Below are 20642 nucleotides of genomic sequence, written 5' to 3'. Positions count from 1 at the left end.
TTTTAATGACACAGCATGCCTTTTGAAAGGTAACATTAAGATTATGAAGATTGAAATTTACACAACATTGATATTACATGTGGTACTCTGAAGTTCACGGGCAGGTATTTTTTTTTAATTGTTATTTGGTAGTAGAGGGAACAGAGTGTAATAATTGTTTTAGAGTGCTTCATTTTTGTTAAAAAGAGAAAATTTTCAGATTTATTAACACTGGGGGATGCATCAATGAGAGCAGTAAATGGTAGAAAAATAAAAGTAAATTTACTTACTTTAGTGAAGGATTCAGAATCATGAGTTTGTCAGTAAATGCAGAGGCTATTAGAGGAAAATGTACTAATGAAAAGAAGAAATGTACACATATATTTAGAAACCATATATATCTCAGAAATATATATGAGTATCTTATCTGTAATGGAGAGACATTTTGTGTTTTGAGCCTGTAAAAAAAAAGACATAATACTGGATGGAAAATTGAAGTTGATCTTCTTTTCTTCAAGATCTTTTCTATGGACTTAACCAAAGTCTGACTATGATAAGGGCACGTCAAATTAAGTTTAAAATTAACTCTCTTCCTCCTCCTTCTTTTGCTTTATCTGAGGTAATTAAGATTTTACAGCTCCTTCTGATAATATTTTATTCTCTTAACATAGAGCATAGGCTTCTACTCTGCAGTGATTCAAAAAATAACTGCAACTTTAAATCACCACCACTTCACTTTTCAAAACTCTATATATTGTTCCAAGATCATATTAGAATTAGTGAAAGTGTCTATACTTAATCACTGAAATGGAAGTACATAACAAATTCTAAATTTTCTTGTAATAAAACTGGTTTCTTTTAGAAAAACACATTGAATGGTTATTTCTTCTCTCTCTGCTGTTTGAATTCTTTCTGGTAGACAATGCGATTAAAAACAAAAAATGACATGTCATACTTTTCAAATTATATTCTTTTGCATATTCTATTTGAATTGAGTATAGAAATGAGTAAACTATTCCAATAAGAATATATATTTCTCATTTATTTGATTGTAAAATACTTATTATTATTAAATTTTTCTATACTGTTTCCTATTTCTCTCATAAAGTCAGGCCATTTTGGATGAGGAATTATCTCTGTTAGAAAAGCAATAGTCACCCTTGAATTTCTATGAATGAAAATAAAAATAAGGGGCATAACAATGCCTTCAAGATATATGAGTTTATATGACTATTAGATTATAAGAGTGTCCTCTGGATCTAAACTTCTATGGCTTTTTGGATGTTAGCTGTCTTGAGAGTCACACCCAGGAAAACAGTTACATAATTATCAAATCTCATCTGGAAGTTCAAGTAGTGTTTCATTATTTCCTTTAACCTATTTTATGGAACCAAGATATTTTTGAATTCAAGTGTAAGGCCTATGAATGAGGATAACTGAAACTGTTGGTTAATTCTTTGTTCAGAATAATCAGGTGGCAAAGATCCATAAGGCAAGAAATAACCTCTGCTTCCATTGACAAAAATTTCTTCTTTTATTACAGAGTCACATTGTAATTTCTTTCTAATAACTATGTATGTTGGAATTTTTCACAATAGAGAATAGGGATTTATTTTTAGTGGGATTCCTAATCTCTATTTTTCATCAACTACAGCAGTAATGGGATTAATGGTCAAACAAGTTCAGATCAGAGACAATAAGGCATTTCCTCTTCTGTATATGTGTATTCTCTTAGTTCCATTCAGCTATTTTACTTGTGTGATACTGATGTTATCCTTAGAAATTCAATAATATTTCTTCTGGGACTAATGATATAAACTAAAACAAATAAAGAAGAAATTGCTGGTTTTGTTGGTATATGCCTATAATCCCAGCAGTCTGGAGGCTGAGGCAGGAGGATTGAGAGGTTGAAGCCAGCCTAGCCTGAATCTTTCTTAAAACTAAAGAAAATAACAAATAAAAAAGAAGAAAGTAAGCACACAATTGAAAACTTATCCTTTAAAAGGAGAGCTAAGGTACCGTTCCAGATCAGAAAATAGCTTAAAATGTACAAATAAATGTTCCCCTAGAAATAGTAATCTCAATTCACATAAATGGTATCTGAAAAGTTAATGACTATTCTAGGATAAACAAAGCATACTTAGAGTTTAGGAGTTGGCTGTCAGTTAATATTTCTTCTTGTTATAAAATATTTATTAACAATGAAATATGGAAGAAACCAGCATCTACACATTTAAGATTAAGTTGATAGGGTTCAAATACATATACTATGAGGAAATTAATAATCACAAAAAATGGTTGACTGAACAATCAGATGCTTAGCTATAGAAGTATAATAAGTTCAGATCTTGTCATATCTTGGATTTATTTCATAGAATTCATCTAAACTTAAATCAGCTTGTAATACAACATACATTGGTCTTCTCTGCCCATAGAAGACCAAAGGGATGGGATACAAAGTAAATAATCAAAGATTGGAGCACCAGAATAAAGACTAAGATGCTCAGAAGCAGCAAGTTGAGGTTACACTAAAGAACCAGATGGACTTTTGAATCCATATTGTATCATTCAGAGCTCAGGCGGTGATTGATGAAAAACAGGCAATACCAAACATCACACATGTCCAAGTCTGGAAGTCCATTCTTCCCCCCAGCTTGGCTAACACATTCACGTTTTCAAATGTGTTTTTTTTTACAGCTAGAATAATCTTATTTCCCAGAACCCCAACAAACAAAAAGAGAAGGATGAAACCTAAGCACTAGGGAAAATACATGTTTTTTTTTCCATTTTATTTGTGTTCTCATAGAACATCTGTTACACATAGAACATGTGAACCCGTGACTTCTCTTCACGAGTTCTCATGTGGAGCTGATAGAGGAATGGAAACTTGGGAGGAATGTTTCTAAAGCTATAGATAGCTTCCTTTGCATTTATTTCATTTGTAAATATAACAAAGCATTGGAGAAAAAAAAGTTTCTTACGTTGTGAGAGTATCAAATATTACCCATCAATCCCTGAATCATGCTATTCAAAGTGCTTAAATCTACACTAAAAATAGAACAAAAAATGTACTCCCAATGCAGCTAAATTAACACCTATGGATGCCTAAAATATGACTGTGGTCTGATTACTTCCTCTACATTTATTCCACACACCCATCGTGCACTTAAAAAATTAAAAACAAACAGACAAAGAAATAAATCAGGCCATTGCCACATTTACAATCTTCTGAGTACTGGGGGAGTTTGAAATCCAGTCCAATGACAAGTGTCCATAGTACAAAGTAAACAATGGCCTTCTCTGTTTCTGAAAATAACCCAATGTGCAAAGCTGACGTTAAACTTTTATGTGTCCTTGTAGCTTCAGTTCTGGCTTTTGAAAAATGTGACACAGAACCAAGAGGAGCACAAGAATAAAGACATATTGTAGAGAAGACCCAGGCAAGTTGTCAGGGAAATAAACATTTTTTAAGCAAATAAAAATCAATGCACATCCCAAGGCTCTTTTGCCTTGTTGCACAGACACTGAGACCTTTGCATTGTTACAAAATGTTTGTACTTGTCTCTTACATGTTCATAGTTCTAGCTTGCCCTCCCCAATGAACTCTATTGCAATTTACACTTTTATGTCTATGTGGCCCACTCACACCTTAGCCTCGTGACCCAAACTCTAGAATTATTTTCTCCTTTTATGGTGTGGCGGGAATAAAGCAAACACACAGTAGTCACTACATGAGCCCACAGATGATGGCTGAGAAGGACCGTCCTATGATGAATCACTAAAGAAAGTGCTATAAAGTTTAAGCTCTATTATCAGTGGTTTTGTCACATCAATTTGTTTTAAGGAAAACTAAAATCTACATAGGCAGCATTTCCTTTTAACAAGTCTGCCCTCTACAGGATCTTCTGTGATTGATTTAGCATCATTGTTAACATGATAAGGAATTAGCTGTTTATGTGATTGAGTTCAAAGATAAAGCTAGATGATAAGTGACAAATTTCCTGGGAGCATCAACTTTCTGTTCTGAAAGATAGAATTGTATAGTTAAAATTAAATTAATTTCTATACAAAAATTAACTATTTTAAGTATTTTCTGATCTAATTTAAAACTATTTTGTGTAAATAATGTTTATTTTGAAAATAGTAGTTTGTGTTGTTATTCATACATCTGACCTCCTGAGATATTATTAAAACACTTTGATATTAATAAATGCTGTTTATGTTCATAAACTGAAACCACTTAAATTCTGAATGTAGCATTGAAAAGTAAATACAAGTCAGTTAACATTTAAATACAAGGGGACCACAATAAGTTTCACACAGTTTTTTTCTGACTCTTTAAGAGATAACATTTTGTATAATACAAGGTGACAAAACATATTTGATGACACATCCTGTTCTTCCCTTTGGTTTGGAAGCTTTCAATGTAAATTTCATTTTTACTTGCTTGATTCACCTATCTGAGTTAACTTGCCTGGTATTTGCACATAATCTCATTTGCAGAAAAATAATTATAGAGGGAAAAGAGGAAGTAGATTATCAAACAAAAACAGCCACAAACACATTCATGCCTTTCCAGGAAGTGATCAAATATAGGGCTTGATTTTTTTTTTTTGGTTTTGTATTTTTGTGTTTTTTTCTTTGTTTTGTTTTGTTTTGCTGTTTTATATATATATTTATATTTATATTTATTTATATATATATAAGGGTACATCAACTCAGTTTTAAAAAACAGAAGCAACACTCTCCCCACTTTCATGCCCTCAATCTTCACTCTGTAGTGATCACTCTGTAGTGCTCACTGTTAAGTGACTAGCACAACTTTGGGTCTAGAGTGTATTCTGAAGAGCAGTGAATTAAATGTTAAGACAGTTAGACCTACCCCTACCCTCTGCAGAGTTTACACTTCATGCTGCCATTAGAAGGGTAGAGGTGAGGCATGAGGTGGGGACAAGGAAGAGATTTCAGGGCTCTGACTGGCAGGACCCTTCTATGAACAAATGTTCCTCTCTCTCTCTCTCTCTCTCTCTCTCTCTCTCTCTCTCTCTCTCTCCCTCTCTCATACACAAAAAGCAATGCAATGCTGGCTTTTGGTCGCATTGCTCTCTGAAGGTTGACATGGCCAACCTGGTCCTAGGCAGAATCTGAGAGAGGATCCAGTGCTCCTTGTCCCATCAGATAGATTTGTCCAAGCACCCCAAGGAAATGTTAAAAGCAAAATAAATTTCAAAAAGAAAGTTTAAAACTCATTCTAAAACTAAATTAGTGAAGCAGAAAAGGATTTTCTATCTATACATCAGTCTCTTCTTTAAAAAAAAATGTAAATTTACAAATCCAGTGACATATAAAACAAAGTCAAAAATGTAATGGTAAGAGACATGGTAAAACAGGAAGACACTGATGCTACAAAGAAATTCCAAAAAATATATGTACAAGACCCTGTTTTTCCTCGTGTTCTAGAGATTGTAATGCATGTTTTTAACAGCAGCAGTCGAGGATTTAGTTCCAGGCACTGAACTGCAGATTCCTTTCAAACTCCCAGAGAAGGGATGTCCTTAGCTTTTCTGTCACCAAATCACACTGGATATACTGGTCTCCCTTGGCAACAATGGCAGGATGGCACTGTTTGTGTGGGCCTCATCCGGATTCGGCTCCCTGCTCGACTTTGTCTGTGGTCGCTGCCCATTGATGAGTGTCATAGGGATGTTACAGTAGGTATGCTGATTTCCTATGGAGGTAAGTGGCAGAGTGCCTGTAGGAGGTACGTCGTACTCATAGCTTCGATAGTAGTGTTTCTGACGCATTTGTGAATGGTAGGTATTGTGAAAGGTAGAACGAAGATCTGGATGGGCAGTGGCTAGAGCTGTGGAGGTGGCCGCAGCCATGGAAATGGCTGAGACAGTCTGCAGCTCCCCGAAAGGCCCCTGCTCACTGACATCTAAAGCCTGCTCATGTGTAATGGGTTCTATCCTCTTAAAAGGCATTTCGTACTGTAAACGTTTCCAGAATTTCGAGTTCAACTTGTTGCATTTTGGTCCATGCCATTTAATAACCGTCAGGAGCTTGATGGTGTGCTTGAGGGCCTCCACCTCCTGGTAGTTCATAATTCCTCGGAGTTCACTGCATTCGATTAGTATCACTTTGATTTCTCCAGTCACAAGCATGTTTCGAAGTCTTGTTTCTAACTCAAAGATGCTCCAGCCCCTTCGAACTACATAATTTGGAGTCATGACAATGATGAGCCGCTTACTTTGATCTACGCATCTTGCCACATCTTCAATGTATGCTACAAACAGGAAAAGATGGATCAGGATAAATAAATTAATAAGGGATCCAAAACCCTCTGATAGTTCCTTTCACATAGTAGATAAGAAATGTTTGCTGGCTAACCCATTGTGAAAATAAAACAGTGAGTGAGCACTTTGGATAGAGTTTTGGCCTCTATTCTAGTAATATCATAGATATTTTTTCCAGGTGGAAATATCTCATTTGATTTAAATATATATTAAGTCTAAAGAAGTACAATGCTTTATAGAATTATAAAATATCTTCTCTGGCATAAAAAATTAAATTTCACATAAAAACAACATTCTTTCTTGAGACACTAAAATGCTACATAAAAATGGTGACTACAGAGACATACTAACTTACAACATATGCACACACACACACACACACACACACAAATGAAATATACAAGAAAAAACATAACTTACTTCCAGTTGGGATCAAATCTCTATCTGGTATAAACAACTTATACCCATAATGCTTTTCAAGCATATCTGGGAGGATTTCAAGGGCAAAACGTTCTTCTTCCCCAGTCTCTTGATTCCACTGGTCAGGATCCACTTTGGTATATGACAGGTAGGCATCATAATCTTTGTTATCTGTCAAAAACATAACAAAGTAAGTTCTACAAAGTAAGTTCTAGAAATGAAGCAGTAGAATATTAATAATATTCACGTATATTGATAAATATTTTCAAACATTCCCCATTGGAAAACCAAAATTAAGGCCGTATTAATTTTTATTGTGTGTTCTGTAGTACCAACAATTCTGCAACTAGCTTGAAAGTACAAGGTGATTTTTGTTATTGTAATGAAAATAGTAGGGGAAAATTTAATGGCAAGAGTCATGAAGGAATAAGGGCTAAGTGCCAGAACTCATAAACTTCTGGATTTATCAGCAGGTTCAACTACTGGAACTACTAAAAAAAGGTAATATAATGCCAATTTCCATAATTTTTAGACCCAGATTATAGTAAGCCTTTACTATTTATAAAAATAAAAAGCTAGGCCGGGTGGTAGTGGCGCACGCCTTTAATCCCCGCACTTGGGAGGCAGAGGCAGGTGGATCACTGTGAGTTTGAGGCCAGCCTAGAGTACAAAGCGAGTCCAGGACAGCCAAGGCTACACAGAGAGACCCTGTCTCAAAAAACAAAACAGAACAAAACCAAAAATAAAAAATAAATAAATAAAATAAAAAGCTATATGTTTAGGTGGTAGTATGTTATTATTGTATATGCTACATTAAAAAAACCCTGCCTTTGGATATTTTTAAATAAGAGGGCTATGATCATTTAATTTCAACTTTTGATTAATAAAATGATTAAAAGTAAAAATAGGGCAGCCAGGCATGGTGGCACACACCTGTCATCCAGGACTCAGGGAGGCAGAGGCAAGTAGATCTCTGTGAGTTCAAGGCCAGTCTGGTTGACAGAGCTAGTCCAGGACAGCTACAGAGAGAAACCATGTCTCAAACAAACAAACAAAAAAGTAGTAGTAGGACCTATGAGAGCCTGTTCTTTATTCTGCATTTTCAGTTACAAATTACAATTGTACCCACTGCAAGCATGGAAAACAGTTGGTAGGAACTCTAATGTTCACAATAACCTCAAGTATAGTCATTAAGTTACTTTTTGCATGACTTTCATGAAATTCTTGCTAAGATGTGTCACCAATAAATGGAACAATCTTGATGGGAGAATTTCACAAGATTACACCCTTACATAAGAAGCTATAGGGAATCAATGGCTGATAAGAGAGGAAGAATCTGTTTTCTTCTAGGGATGAGGCCCTTGATATATTTAACAATCCTAAGTAGTCAATCCTAAGCACGTGTGTATATGAACAACAGTATATATGTATGTGTGTGTGTGTGTCTGAGTGTCTGTGTATGTGTCTGTGTGTGTCTGTGTAGATGTATATAACAATAATAAAGAAAAGAGCCTTAAATTTGAGAAGGAGTGGGAGGCATGACATCATTAGAAAGGTGGAAAAGATGCTGATAAACTGCTCATTTATAAAACTCTGAAAAAAAACAAAACACAAAACAAAGCAAAACAAAAGAAAACAAAACAGGTTACATTCAGTGGTGTGTCTATAGTCCAAGCTATTTGGAAGGCTGAAGACCATTTGAGGTCACAGTTCTAGACCAGCCTAAGCATAATGTATTAAATACTGTTTTATGAAATAAAACCCAAATTAAACCAACACCAACAGCCAACACTAAATAGCACTAAGCAATCTGCATGGGAGAAAGAATACCTGAAAATATATCAGGAATAAAAATGTTTAGGGTGTTGACAAATAAAATGTATTGTTCTCTTTAACTCATAAGAGGAGATTGACCTTTCTCTTTTCTAGATGAACATGGTATATTGAATCTGTCTAGGAAGAGATGTACTGACAAGGGAAATGGTTTGAGATTTACAGCTGTGTCTTTGATAGTTTTTAACCTTTAAGTATCTATTGAGCAGTTGTCAGATGTTATTGGCAACTACCTTTTTTTATTACTCTCAAATAGTTATAAGCAACACAAATGAAACTGACTAGTGACAGAGCCCATCATTCACCAAATAGGTTTCTGAAATAAAACCTTGAGATTCAGATATCTACATTTAGGAATGAGATAGCTCAGAAAACTCATAATTAGAAGTTGTCACATATAATTTGAGCCACATTTCTTTCTTAGGTCTCAGGAAATGTTTTACATTCCTCACACTTCTAAGACTTATTTTTTATGTAAAAATATTGTCGAACTTTATAAATAATGTCAGAATACATATGCATTAAAATTATTAAGTTATAGTATTAATATTTGACTTATGTGCTTATTGAATATTTTTATTTTTTCATTTTTGTTGATATTTAAGGTTAAACCTAGAAGATTGCCCATGCTAGCCAAATTCTTTACCTAAGTTTAACTTACTTTTAATTTCAATTCTGTTGTGACAGACTCTGTAAATTATATTCTTACATAAAGCAGCTTGAATCAAGGACACAGACATTTTATAACATTGGCCTAGTTTATATGTTTGCCACTCAGCATTTTCTAGATTGTTTTATCTATAACTTCTTAAATATTTAAATGGAATACTAAATTACACAGTTTTTGAGACAGGGCCCTGGGTTGGCCTCAAATTTACCATTCTCTTACCTTATCCCACTGAGTGTCAAATAATTAAAATATCATCCTGGATGCTTAACTTAGAGGTTGAAAGGACTTTCTATGCAAGTGTGAGGTCCTGAGTTTGACTCTCCAGAGCCCACATACAATCCAAAAACAGTAGTTGCAACATCTGTAATCTGCAGACTCTTCTGTGGGGATGGGAAGGGAGCTAGCCTTCATATGCTAGGGGAACACCAGCAAAGTAGAAAGCGAGGACCAGCATGTGAGGCTGTCTTTACCTCTCGTGTTCCCACATTTACATGTATATACACATAAAGGTAAATTTAAAAATAAAATATTTAAGGTGTGATATGATGAAAACAAAAGCAGCTGAGCTGAACTTCTTTTTTTCCCTTATTTATTAAATATTTTTACAAATACATTTATATTATTACACATATATACAATAAACTACCTACAGCAAGAAGAACCATGAAATAATCAAGAATTATATAAATGTTACATTCTTAGTGTTTTGGCTATTTGTATTTGGCAGCATTGAAGAAAACTTCTTTTCTATCTTGAGTTCCATAAATTCTGATTCATTTGAGATTTTATCTTCTGATCTATGAAAGAGTACCTTGAAAGCTAAGATATTTCTCAGTGATAGGACACTTGTCTAACATGTATAAAGCCTTAATTTCGATCCCTAGAGCTGGGAAAAAGTGAAACAGTTTTTTGAATCTGTTCAGTAGTAATATATTTCAGTTATATAGCAAATTATCTGACTACAAAGTCATTCAACAAGTATTAATTTCCTTCCACTTCAGCCTTCAGAATGCAGAAGCTAGCATAGTTGTTAGAAGTCTTAAAAAGTGTAGTATGGCTTTTACTTGGGATACAACATAAGCATCACATTTGAAATTTTGGAGTAGTGACTATTTTAGATATTTAGGCATGGCAACAAACTAAGCAAAAACAGTACAACAGTATCTGTCTCTATATAATGGCAATAGAACACTCTGTAGAAGGTAGGAGAATGTCACAGGACACTCACTTGGGATTGTAACCATTATTTCCTCCTGCCCTCACTTTCTACCAGCAGCAAGTAATCATGGGAGATGGTAGGGTTTTTTATTTTGTTTGTTTTCTGCTTTTATTATTACTTGTTTTTGTTAGTGGTGGCAGCAGTGGCAGTGGTGGTGGTGGTGGTGTGGTGTGGTGTGTGTGTGTGTGTAAGAATGGAAAGGTTCACAGAAAATAGGACTCTATGATACAGCTTTTATAAGGACATTAGACATGATGGAGAAGAATTTTGTGGTGATACAATTGTTTGGGGGTCACTTATACTCCTATGAGAAACTCTTCAGCCATGTTCTTTAAGTAAGCACTCTGAAAACTTTTTGGTTAACCAAGTTGGATTTGCATGGAATTGTTACATTTTTCTTTCTGCAGTGCCCTATGTTGAGTAAATAGATATCTGTTCCCATCTACTCAGGAATAGTTAATGCAACAAGAGGGGGAGATTTCGCAGTATAGTACAAGGGAGCATTGGATGTTGGTTTAGAAGGACTGAAACAGCCTTTAGCAGCTTATGGCTTTGAACAGGTCATGTGCCCAAGATAACATTTGTTTCCCCTTTGGGAATTCAAAAGCTGTGTATGTAATTTAACTAATCACCACTAACAAGAAAACAAAATGACAACAAAAGGCCACCTTCATAGGTTTTCTAAATGATACACAAAGACACAGTGTTTTGCTGATGTAAATGAAGACAATAATTCCTGAATCTGAAAATAAGGAAATAACCTGTAATTGAATAAGAAAGAAAACTAAGTCTGTATGATATAATATTGCATATATTCCAATTTGTTTTGTATATGCAACAGGGAACAATTTCTCATGCTTTCTGATGATGATGGGTACAGATTTTAAAAGCATGTTTTAATTCATTTGCCCAACTCTGATAATAACACCAAGCACTGAACTAGATCTCTGTCTTCATCTTCAAAATATGAATTGTGTTGGTTATTATAATGTTCCTAAAACTTGTACTGCTATGGCTGAGTAACTATGACACGTATACCCTAAGGGGAGAGGGATAGGGGGAATAAACACTTTGTACTCTGGAAAAAATAAACAAAAAGATGAGTTATAATTTTTAAATAAACCTGGAAGAAAAAGTTCCAGGAAAAGCAAAGGAAGATAATATTTTGATGTTTTTCTAATTTATCTGAGTATATACTATGTCATTGTATTGGTGGAATTTCTCCTCTGGAGACACTAGGTCTCTCTTATCATGATGTTCTGCTATTTAATAAGAACAAAGCACTGTTCTGGAGGCAGCTACCTCAAACATTTAAAATATTTTTTCAGGTTAAAAGTAGGCTTTTCACTAATTAGCCCAAGAGAAGTTAAAAAAATAGATTTGATTGCTAAAATGAGCTGTCTTTTATTAAATATATTGACTTTGAAATCCATTGTACTCAAGGCACATGGATTACTTAATTTTGTTTTTTTTATAACTCCATCTCTACCAGCATCTATCAGGGTAAATGTCCTTAGGAAACTCTACTTTAACTGTACCATGGTCCTGTACCCTAGAAAAGAATGTTTGGATGTCAGTAATTTGATCTCGAATTCCTATCTTTAGACTGTTTTCATATTAGCTTCAAGGAAAGCATTCTTGAAAGATTTTTCTTTCCTTTGGGACACATGTCCAACACACACACATCTGCAGGGCTCAAACTTTAAATTTTTTGTTCGTTTTCTTTTTGAGACAAGGTCTCACTGTGTATCTGTGGCTTGTCTGGAAGTCACTATGTAGATCTACTGTCCTCAAATTCATAGTGACCTGTTGGCCTCTGTCTCCCAAGTGATGGAGCTAAAGACCTGCATCACCAGGCTCTATTTTTTAAATGTGAATGTAGCAGAATTTGTATAAAGTTCAGTTTATTGTGGAATAATGATGGTGGGAGATTAGGTAAACCACTCCTCTAATCTCTAACATTTACAGACAATTAACTTCTCTAAAATAACCTGAGAGTGATCATAATTGCGTTACCTTAATGTTAGTTTTCAACAACTGTCTTGGAACAAGAAGCAACATGTTGTCATGCTTGCAACGTGTTCTGATTTTATAGGAGTGGTGATGTTACAACATGACTTAATCTACCATTTGTTAGCAACTACTGAGCTAGAACGTCTGGACTCACTCTGGTAGGAAAAATGGGGCATTTTTATTGTCTGAGGCTTGAGAAGAGAAGTCATACTTATTTTGTACTTAGAAAGATAATTATGGAGAATGTGAAGGATAATTCAGACATGTAAAATATGAAGGCAAGAAGATAGAGAAAGACACTTAGAAAAATCAGTTGCAGTGAGGATTGTCATGAAGGGGTATTGGCTAGCTTTGATGGTAATTTAGGAAAGGGTGTGGCCATTTAGGTAGAGAATGTTGAGAAGAACTGAGGAATAGAAAGGATGATGAAGAATGAGCAAAACAGGCAGGGAATACAATATACAGATTTGGTATTTAACCTTTTAGAAATAGTCAACATGTAATAACAAAAGTAATACTAATACAACAGAACTGTATACAGGATATTGAGTTTTAAGACCTTTGCAGTTGCTCCTGAGGAGACCTACTGGGCCCCAGGATCTTCCAGGTTAGACCTCTCAACCCCTATCCCTACATGTGGGTCTAACTGGGACACTTCCAACAGAGGAAACCTGCAGTTATTCCCTGAGTTCCATCCTTCTGCCCACAGCTCCCTCTACCTGCCTCCTGAGGGTACCAGGAGCACCCAGGCAACACCAGGGACCACCAGGTGGCTAAAGGCCAACATAAGAAGACCATCAACAAGATCCAAGACAATAAAGAACCACCATAACTCAAGTATCCTACTAAAACAAGCTCTGGGTATCCTAACACAGTTGAAACACAAGAAAATGTCCTTAAAATTATTCTTATAAAGATGATAGAGGCCTTTAAAGAGGAAACAAATAAATCTCGTAAAGAAATACAGGAAAATACCATCAACCAGGTGAAGGAAATGAATAAAATGGTTCAAGACCTTAAAAGGGAAATAGAAACAATAAAGAAAGCACAAACCGAGGGAGTCCTGGAGATGGAAAATTTAGGAAAGAAAACAGGAACTATAGATGTAAGCATAACCAATAGAGTACAAGAGATCAATGTGAGACTCTTAGGCATAGATGATAAAATTAAAGAAACTAATACATTCATTGGTGAAAGAAAATGTTAAATTGAAAAAGTTCCTGACACAAAACAGTCAAGAAATCTGGGACACAATAGGAAGACAAAACACAAGAATAATAGGAATAGAAGAAAGAGAAGATACCTGTTTCCAAGGACCAGAAAATATTTTCAACAAAATTATAGAAGAAAAAGTTCAAACCCTAAATAAAAGAGATGTTTATAAACATATATGAAGCTTACAGAACACCCAATAGACTGGGCCTGAAAAGAAAATCCTCCTGTTACATAATAATCAAAATACTAAATCTACAGAATGAAGAAAAATATTAAAAGCTGCAAGGGAATAGGCCAAGTAACATATAAAGGCATACCTATAAGAATTTCATATGACTTCTCAGTAGAGACTCCAAAAGTAAGAAGGGCCTAGGAAGATGTCTTGCAGATTTTAAGAGACCATAGATGTCAGCACAGACTACTATACTCAGCAAAACTTTTAATCACCATAGATGGAGAAACCAAGATATTCCACTATAGCCTCAAATAATATAAGGTATCTTGGAGTTACTTTAAGCAAGAAAATTAAAGACCTTTATGACAAGAACTTAAAGTCTCTGAAGAAAGAAATTGGAGAACTACCAGAAGATGGAAAGATCTCCTATGCTTATGGATTGCTAGGATTAACATAGTAAAAAAATCAAATAATTTAAGCTATCTTGGAGTAATTTTAAGCAAGAAAGTCAAAGACCTTTATGACAAGAAATTAAAGTCTCTGAAAAAAGAAATTGGAAAAAATATCAGTAGATGGAAAGATCTCCTATGCTCAGGGATTGGGAGGATTAACACAGTAAAAATGGTCATCTTACCAAAAGCAATCTACAGATTCAATGCAATTCCCATCAAAATTCCAACACAATTATTTACAGATCTTGAATGAGCAATCCTCACCTTCATATGAAAAAAAAACAAAAAAACAAAACAGGGCCACTAAAACTATTATGTACAATAAAAGAACTTACAGAGGTATCACCATCCCTGATTTCAAGATATATTACAGAGCAATGCTAATAAAAACTACATGGTAGTGGCATAAAACAGACAGATTGATCAATTGAATCAAGGCAAAGACCCAGAAATAAATCCACACATGTACATGCACTTGACTTTTGACAAAGAAGCCAAAAACCATACAATGGAAAAAAGAAAGCATCTTCTGCAAATGGTGCTGGTCTAACTGGATGTCTGCATGTAGAAAAATGCAATGAGATCCATATTTACCATAGTGCACAACACTCAAGTCCAAGTGATTCAAAGACCTTAACATAAAAGCAGATATATTAAATCTAGTAGAAGAGAAATTGGGGAATAACCTTCAGTTCATTGGCACAGGAGACAACTTACTGAGCAGAACTCCAGCAGCTCAGGCTCTAAGATCAACAATTAATAAACAGAACCTCATAAAGTTGAAAAGCTTATGTAAGGCAAAGGACACTGTCAACAGAACAAATGACAGCCTACAGACTGGGAAAAGATCTTCAACATTCCTGCATCTGACAGAGCTAATAATCAAAATATATTAACTCAAGGAATTAGACACCAACAAACCAAATAACCCAATTAAAAAATGAGGTCCAGGGCTAAATAGGGTTAAAATTCTTTTTAGTTATATGTTCCAAAGTAAAAATAATATAATTAATCTAGCACGTGTTGCTTAATGACTATGTTATTATCATGTGAATACATTAGACTTTCCCTTCAAACTCCTTTTTTTCCCTTCAGTGATTGAGATGGAATCCAGTGTCTCATTTGTGCTAGACATGTGCTCTACCACTGAGCTATGTACCAGTCACTACCAGCTAACCTTTATTTCTACATTATTCTTTATATTCTTTGTCTATCATTACTTTCAAAAGTATTTTAAAAGTTCCCCTTTCAAATAATCAATATACAACTAAAGTTTGCTAAGAATAAAAAGGCTCACCTTTGGTCATCAAATTATGAATTTTTAAAAGTCAAAAACTTCTGAAAGGCCAGGCATTTCTGTTAACAGTCATCACCTTCGGAAGAGCAATAATACTATGGGGAGCTAGAAATATAGGCATTGAATGGTTTCCAAAATGTTTTTCACCTCTAGAAGATTAGGTGTTTGTTTAAGACCGAAAGAAATGTTGCTAAGTTTAGGACATTGTATAAGTTTCTGAGAAGAGGATTTCTGGACATGAGTGAGTGGAAGCAGATGAGAGAAACTGTGGTTTGAAGCAGAATCTGTCAGGGTGAGAATTTATGGTCCTTTTTTCAAGAAGACACTGTGGTAGTGGTGGGAACGCAGGCTGCATCTCTTGTAAGAGCATCCAATATTCTTGACCACTGAGCCATCTCTCCAGCCCTCAACTTGTTACATTCTTAATAGTACAGGAAATGGTGTCCAATAAAACAGTGTTTCTGGAAGTTGTAGGAGTTAGGTCCATTGTGGTAAAGTGGATTATTTAAGGATGGGCTGATGTTTACCATATCTGCAGGAGCAGGTCTGTTTTAATACAGGGTGGATCAGTGCACTCACAGTACAAATTTCTTTTCATAAAAACATTTCAGTGTTCTCTGCCTTAGCAGTCTTTGTGTACATTAATCGTATGCAGATGATAATTAAGTTTATTATCTTGGCTTGCTTTGGGTTTATTGCATCCATAGGGGTATCTCAAATAAAGCCCTAGTACTTATATCTCTGATTATGTTCAAGATAGCCTGAAGGTGAGGGTTAACATATTCTAAGGCATTTATAAACTAAATTAGCTTTTTGAGAGAAAATTTAGCTTGTTAAAAACTTTAACTTGTTAAATGGTCTGTTACTGTTTCTTTGGTTTATCTTCTCATCTAAAACAATACAAAACAAAAACAAAAACAACACAGCAACAAGAACAAAACCCCAAAAACATGAGAACCCAAAGAGCATCAGAATAGCAATGTAATTCATTAGGCTTATACATATAACCCACTCAAGTGTATATAAGTAGCAAGGTTCCTCAAAATAAATTTCAAATTACAGAAATTAAACTGACTATGGTTCTGATTTTTAAGTAAACTCCATTATTTTTCTATATTCAGAAAATGATAGGTAAAGCCTGCACTGGAAATTGATGGTTTTGGTAAAAATCATTTATATCATTTGGAACAAAATTAACACATTTAAAACAAGTTAACCAATAATGTGAGATTATTAAGATAAACTATTTTTTCAAATATCATCCACTTCTAATTACAAAAACAACAGCATTTCTCCAGCTGAGTATATTAAAATTTAAAAGTAATAGCGACTTTGTAAGAGAATATAAGGGATTTGGAAAGAGATTTATTCCCTTTAGATTCTTTCTTGGCAACTTACAGTAATACTTGATTTGTGATTTTGAATAAATTATTTAATTTCTGAAATCCCCAGTTACTGCGTCAATAAAATGGAAGTTATGATACTGAACTTTTAAGTTTTATGACATTTATTAGGTATTATTTTAAGATGCATGCCACACAGACTGGTGCACTAATCTAACAGTTCTGACATTGACAGTTTTCTTATGTATTCTTGAAATAGCCAAACTATACTAATTTATGTTAACATGGGAGAAAATTGAAAAGAACAACTAAGAAATCTTGCTTTAAGAAACTTCCACAAAAGAATAATGTTTCTGCAGTCCGACCTTCACCTTTGTGGCAACAGGAGAAGGACAAATGGAGAGGATACTGGAAATTCCAGTCAAGCACTCCTTTTACAAGTTTGACAATTGACAGCTCTGCCTATGGCCTGCTCCAGAAGACCCTGGAAGTATGGCCACAGGGACAAAGTTTCATCTTTCTTGCAATATTTAGTAAAAAACTGACAAAGAACAATACTTATCAACATAACCGAGAAACTCTAATCATTTGCCCTATTCATTGTCACTTTGCAGGCGCTATTTTGCCACTTTAACTTATGTTTTCCAAATGACCTCAAAGGAACACAAAATTCCTTTAAATTCACTAATAACTGATGTTGGGAGGTCAATTTTATGAACCCTAACTTCTTTTTAGAATGCACACACACTCTTGGCTTTCCAGAGGTGAATGATAATTACTGTTTCTATAAAGATAATGTTTATTTGTTCAGTATGAACAAAAATGTTAGATGTGTTATTATAAAGACAATGTAGGTTTTAATTTTTTTCTATTGTCTACCCTTGGAAGAACAGTCTCCAAAAATAGGAGATGGACAAGAGTGAAGATCCTCTTGGAAGAATACTAAAATAGTCAGTACAGTTTAATAAAACAGCTATCAGTCTAAACAAGAACAAATTGAAATTCACTTCAAACTACTCCACTAGTGAAGACAATTAAAGGAGAAACACCTTACCTATAGAAAAGTAAAGTTGGCCTTTCAGTACTGATTGCAAGGTGAGAGAAAATGAACATGCTGGTAGCATTGCAATCAGTGCCTGTAATTTGTAAGTGCTGCTTGGAAAACAATTCAAAAAAGTGTAGGTATTCCTAGACAAGTCTTAGAGAAAACTATCTATTGGCTCTAAATTACCACACATATTTCCATACAAAAATGATTTTACAAAGATGCATATAACTTTTCTTTTGCTGGAATAAAATAAGATAAAGTGTATTCAGAAGCAAAAATAAAGCAGGGACATCATCTTACCTCCATCCAGCTCCTCAGCTCCAAAATGGTTCCTGTAGAACAGCATGATTTCTATCTTGTAACATTTATAGATGGTCACCAAACAAACAAGTAGCAAGAGAATAGCACCAAGGCCTCCAGCAAGTTCAACGGTGTACATTAACTCTAGGGGAAAATAGCAATGGAGAATTATACAATAATCACATATAAAAACATGAATTCTATTTAGTTTCATGTTTTTGTAAGTGACTCCAGATGTGTTAAAAAATATTGTGCCCTTTTTTCAGACAATTGTTTTGCCCTTGGTTATTGAATTTGGGTCTCGCTGTGTATCCTAGGCTGGCCTTGAACATGTGATCCACCTTCCTCAACCTCTTAAGTTCTGGGCTCATGGGCATGTATAAACACATTCATCTTGTGTGAGGACTTAACCCATTTTTAGCTTTCAGTTCTGTTTCCTTGGTAATTGGATAAGGTGATATGTGACAATGTTGCTTAGTAACACTGCTTTGGTAAAAATGAAGTTGGTTTACATATTGTGTCTGAACTAAAAATATTGCAAATTTCTAATTTAAAACTACAATATATAGTTTGCCTCAGTGTAGCAACTTTCACATGTATACATATCCCTTGAGGAGATCCTATGAACCATGCTTTTGGAAATGATAAAATAAATGAAATTTTAAGACACGACAGCTTTATGATCACTTGCATATGAAATTTTATCCTTTTTACTTGAGCCTGGGAGTTGGGTTCAAGATAAAATAAGGGGGTCAGATAGCATACTTTCTAGAGGGCAGTGTACACTGCTGCAAAGTGCTGACAGAAATAACTACTTAATGCTACCTGTCCTCTCCTGCAAGAAGTGATGACATGATTTCCAATTCTCTGTAAAGAGTAGTATCCAGGTGTATAAGCATAATCTTGAAGGCTAAGACCTTAACTGGTTTTAAAATGTAGGCCCCTAGTGGATATCACAACAAAATGTGTTGAAAACCTTTTTTAAAAAAATTAAGATACCATATCTTTTCTTATATTTCTTTACCTTATATTATGCTACACATGTTAGTATAAACATTTCTAAATGAGGATTTGTCTGCATACCTTTGCTGTATACAAGCTTTTCTTTATCATACTGAATGTTGATATATAACAAAAATGATCAGATAAAAAATTGGAATAAAATAGTTACCTACATTTTCTCCCTTAGATCTTATGAAGATAGCAACAAGATTTAGGTTTCTGGTAAGTAAATAGTAAGTATTCATATACATACACCGAAACTCCTTCTGCTTAAGTGCCTATATATGCATGTTGTCATTGATCATCATTGTCTAAATTTTATTACTGATAGGAAGTTGCTCTTCCCCAAAGTTAAGCTGAAAAGCAGTATCTTCTTTAGTTCATTAAGTAAAGTGCTGTGTGTGGCAGGTTGGTCCCATCTTGAAAGGAAGCTCATTAATATAGAGGATGCTAAAAGGGAGGTGAAGTAACAGGATGTTTTGAAGTAGAACATTTCCTCCTTAAGCTCAAGGACTGAACAACTCTAACCAGATTCACTAGGCCTCTCCTAACGAGAGTAAACAATAAAGACTGCTAAAAGTCACAGATAAGTCAAGCTGCAAAAACTGACACCCGACCACCTGCCTGGAAGAAGTAGAAACCAACCAAGGTACCTGGATGAGGTGTAGACTGGGTCACTAGGAAAACCTAGGTAAATGTCACTTATGTCCATCTCAATGCTCTTGGAGCTGCAACCTTGCAATTCCTGCTCCTCTATCACTTCCACTCCCAAGCTATCTGTGCTGTTCCTCAACTCTTTCCTGTGGATGAGATCTGTCTAAGAGAAATCAGTTTTCTTCCTTGCCTTCAATCTTCTATGGAAGTCCTGGTACCAGGCATCAAGTCTCTCCAGGCTTATGCTGGCTAAGCTCTGATGCCCGTTCAGTTGAGCAGCATGACAGTGGATAACGAGTCACTGAACGGCCTGTGTCACTTCTAGCCTTTGGGCTTTCAAACTTCGGGCTCTCTGCCCTTCAGTGCCTCCACCTTTTGGCTCTCCTGCATGAGGTCCTGCTAAAAGTCCTGGTACGAGATACCAGGTGCCAAGGCTCTCTGGGCTTAGCTAGGTCGACTTACTCTGACTCCTGTTCAGTTTAGCTGAGTGACGCTGGATGATGACCTATTGAACGGCTTGTGTCATTTCTTCTTCCCCTTTTCTCATCCATAGGAATGGTGCCTTCATACTTTTTTCATTCCTCTTTGGAAAACCTCCAGCCTCTACACCTAAAACCTGACCGGATGGGCTTTAAACTTATTCACCTTTCTAATCAAATTTCTAATATTATTTAGTAACATTAAGATTGGTCGATGAAATGGAAAGTGATTCCCTACTCCCTATTC

The 20642-nt window shown here is 35.0% G+C and overlaps 1 protein-coding gene across 4 annotated transcripts in view; it reads right to left on the bottom strand.

Moving 5' to 3' along the window:
- Positions 1-2751: 2751 nt before the first annotated feature.
- Positions 2752-20642, bottom strand: part of IL1RAPL1 (interleukin 1 receptor accessory protein like 1) — a 1340631-nt gene continuing 1322740 nt past the window's right edge. For all 4 annotated transcript variants that reach the window (XM_084788848.1, XM_084788847.1, XM_084788846.1 and 1 more), the window contains 3 exons: positions 18261-18404; positions 6696-6866; positions 2752-6265 (listed from right to left, as the gene is read on the bottom strand). In XM_084788848.1, coding sequence (XP_084644974.1) covers positions 5547-6265; positions 6696-6866; positions 18261-18404 — 1034 coding nt within the window. In that variant the 3' untranslated portion in view covers positions 2752-5546. The remainder of the gene's footprint in view (positions 6266-6695; positions 6867-18260; positions 18405-20642) is intronic.

Source organism: Acomys minous (genome assembly GCF_964271855.1).
Source record: "Acomys minous genome assembly, chromosome: 7".
NCBI lineage: Eukaryota > Metazoa > Chordata > Mammalia > Rodentia > Muridae > Acomys > Acomys minous.
This window is presented reverse-complemented; position numbering and strand designations above follow the sequence as displayed.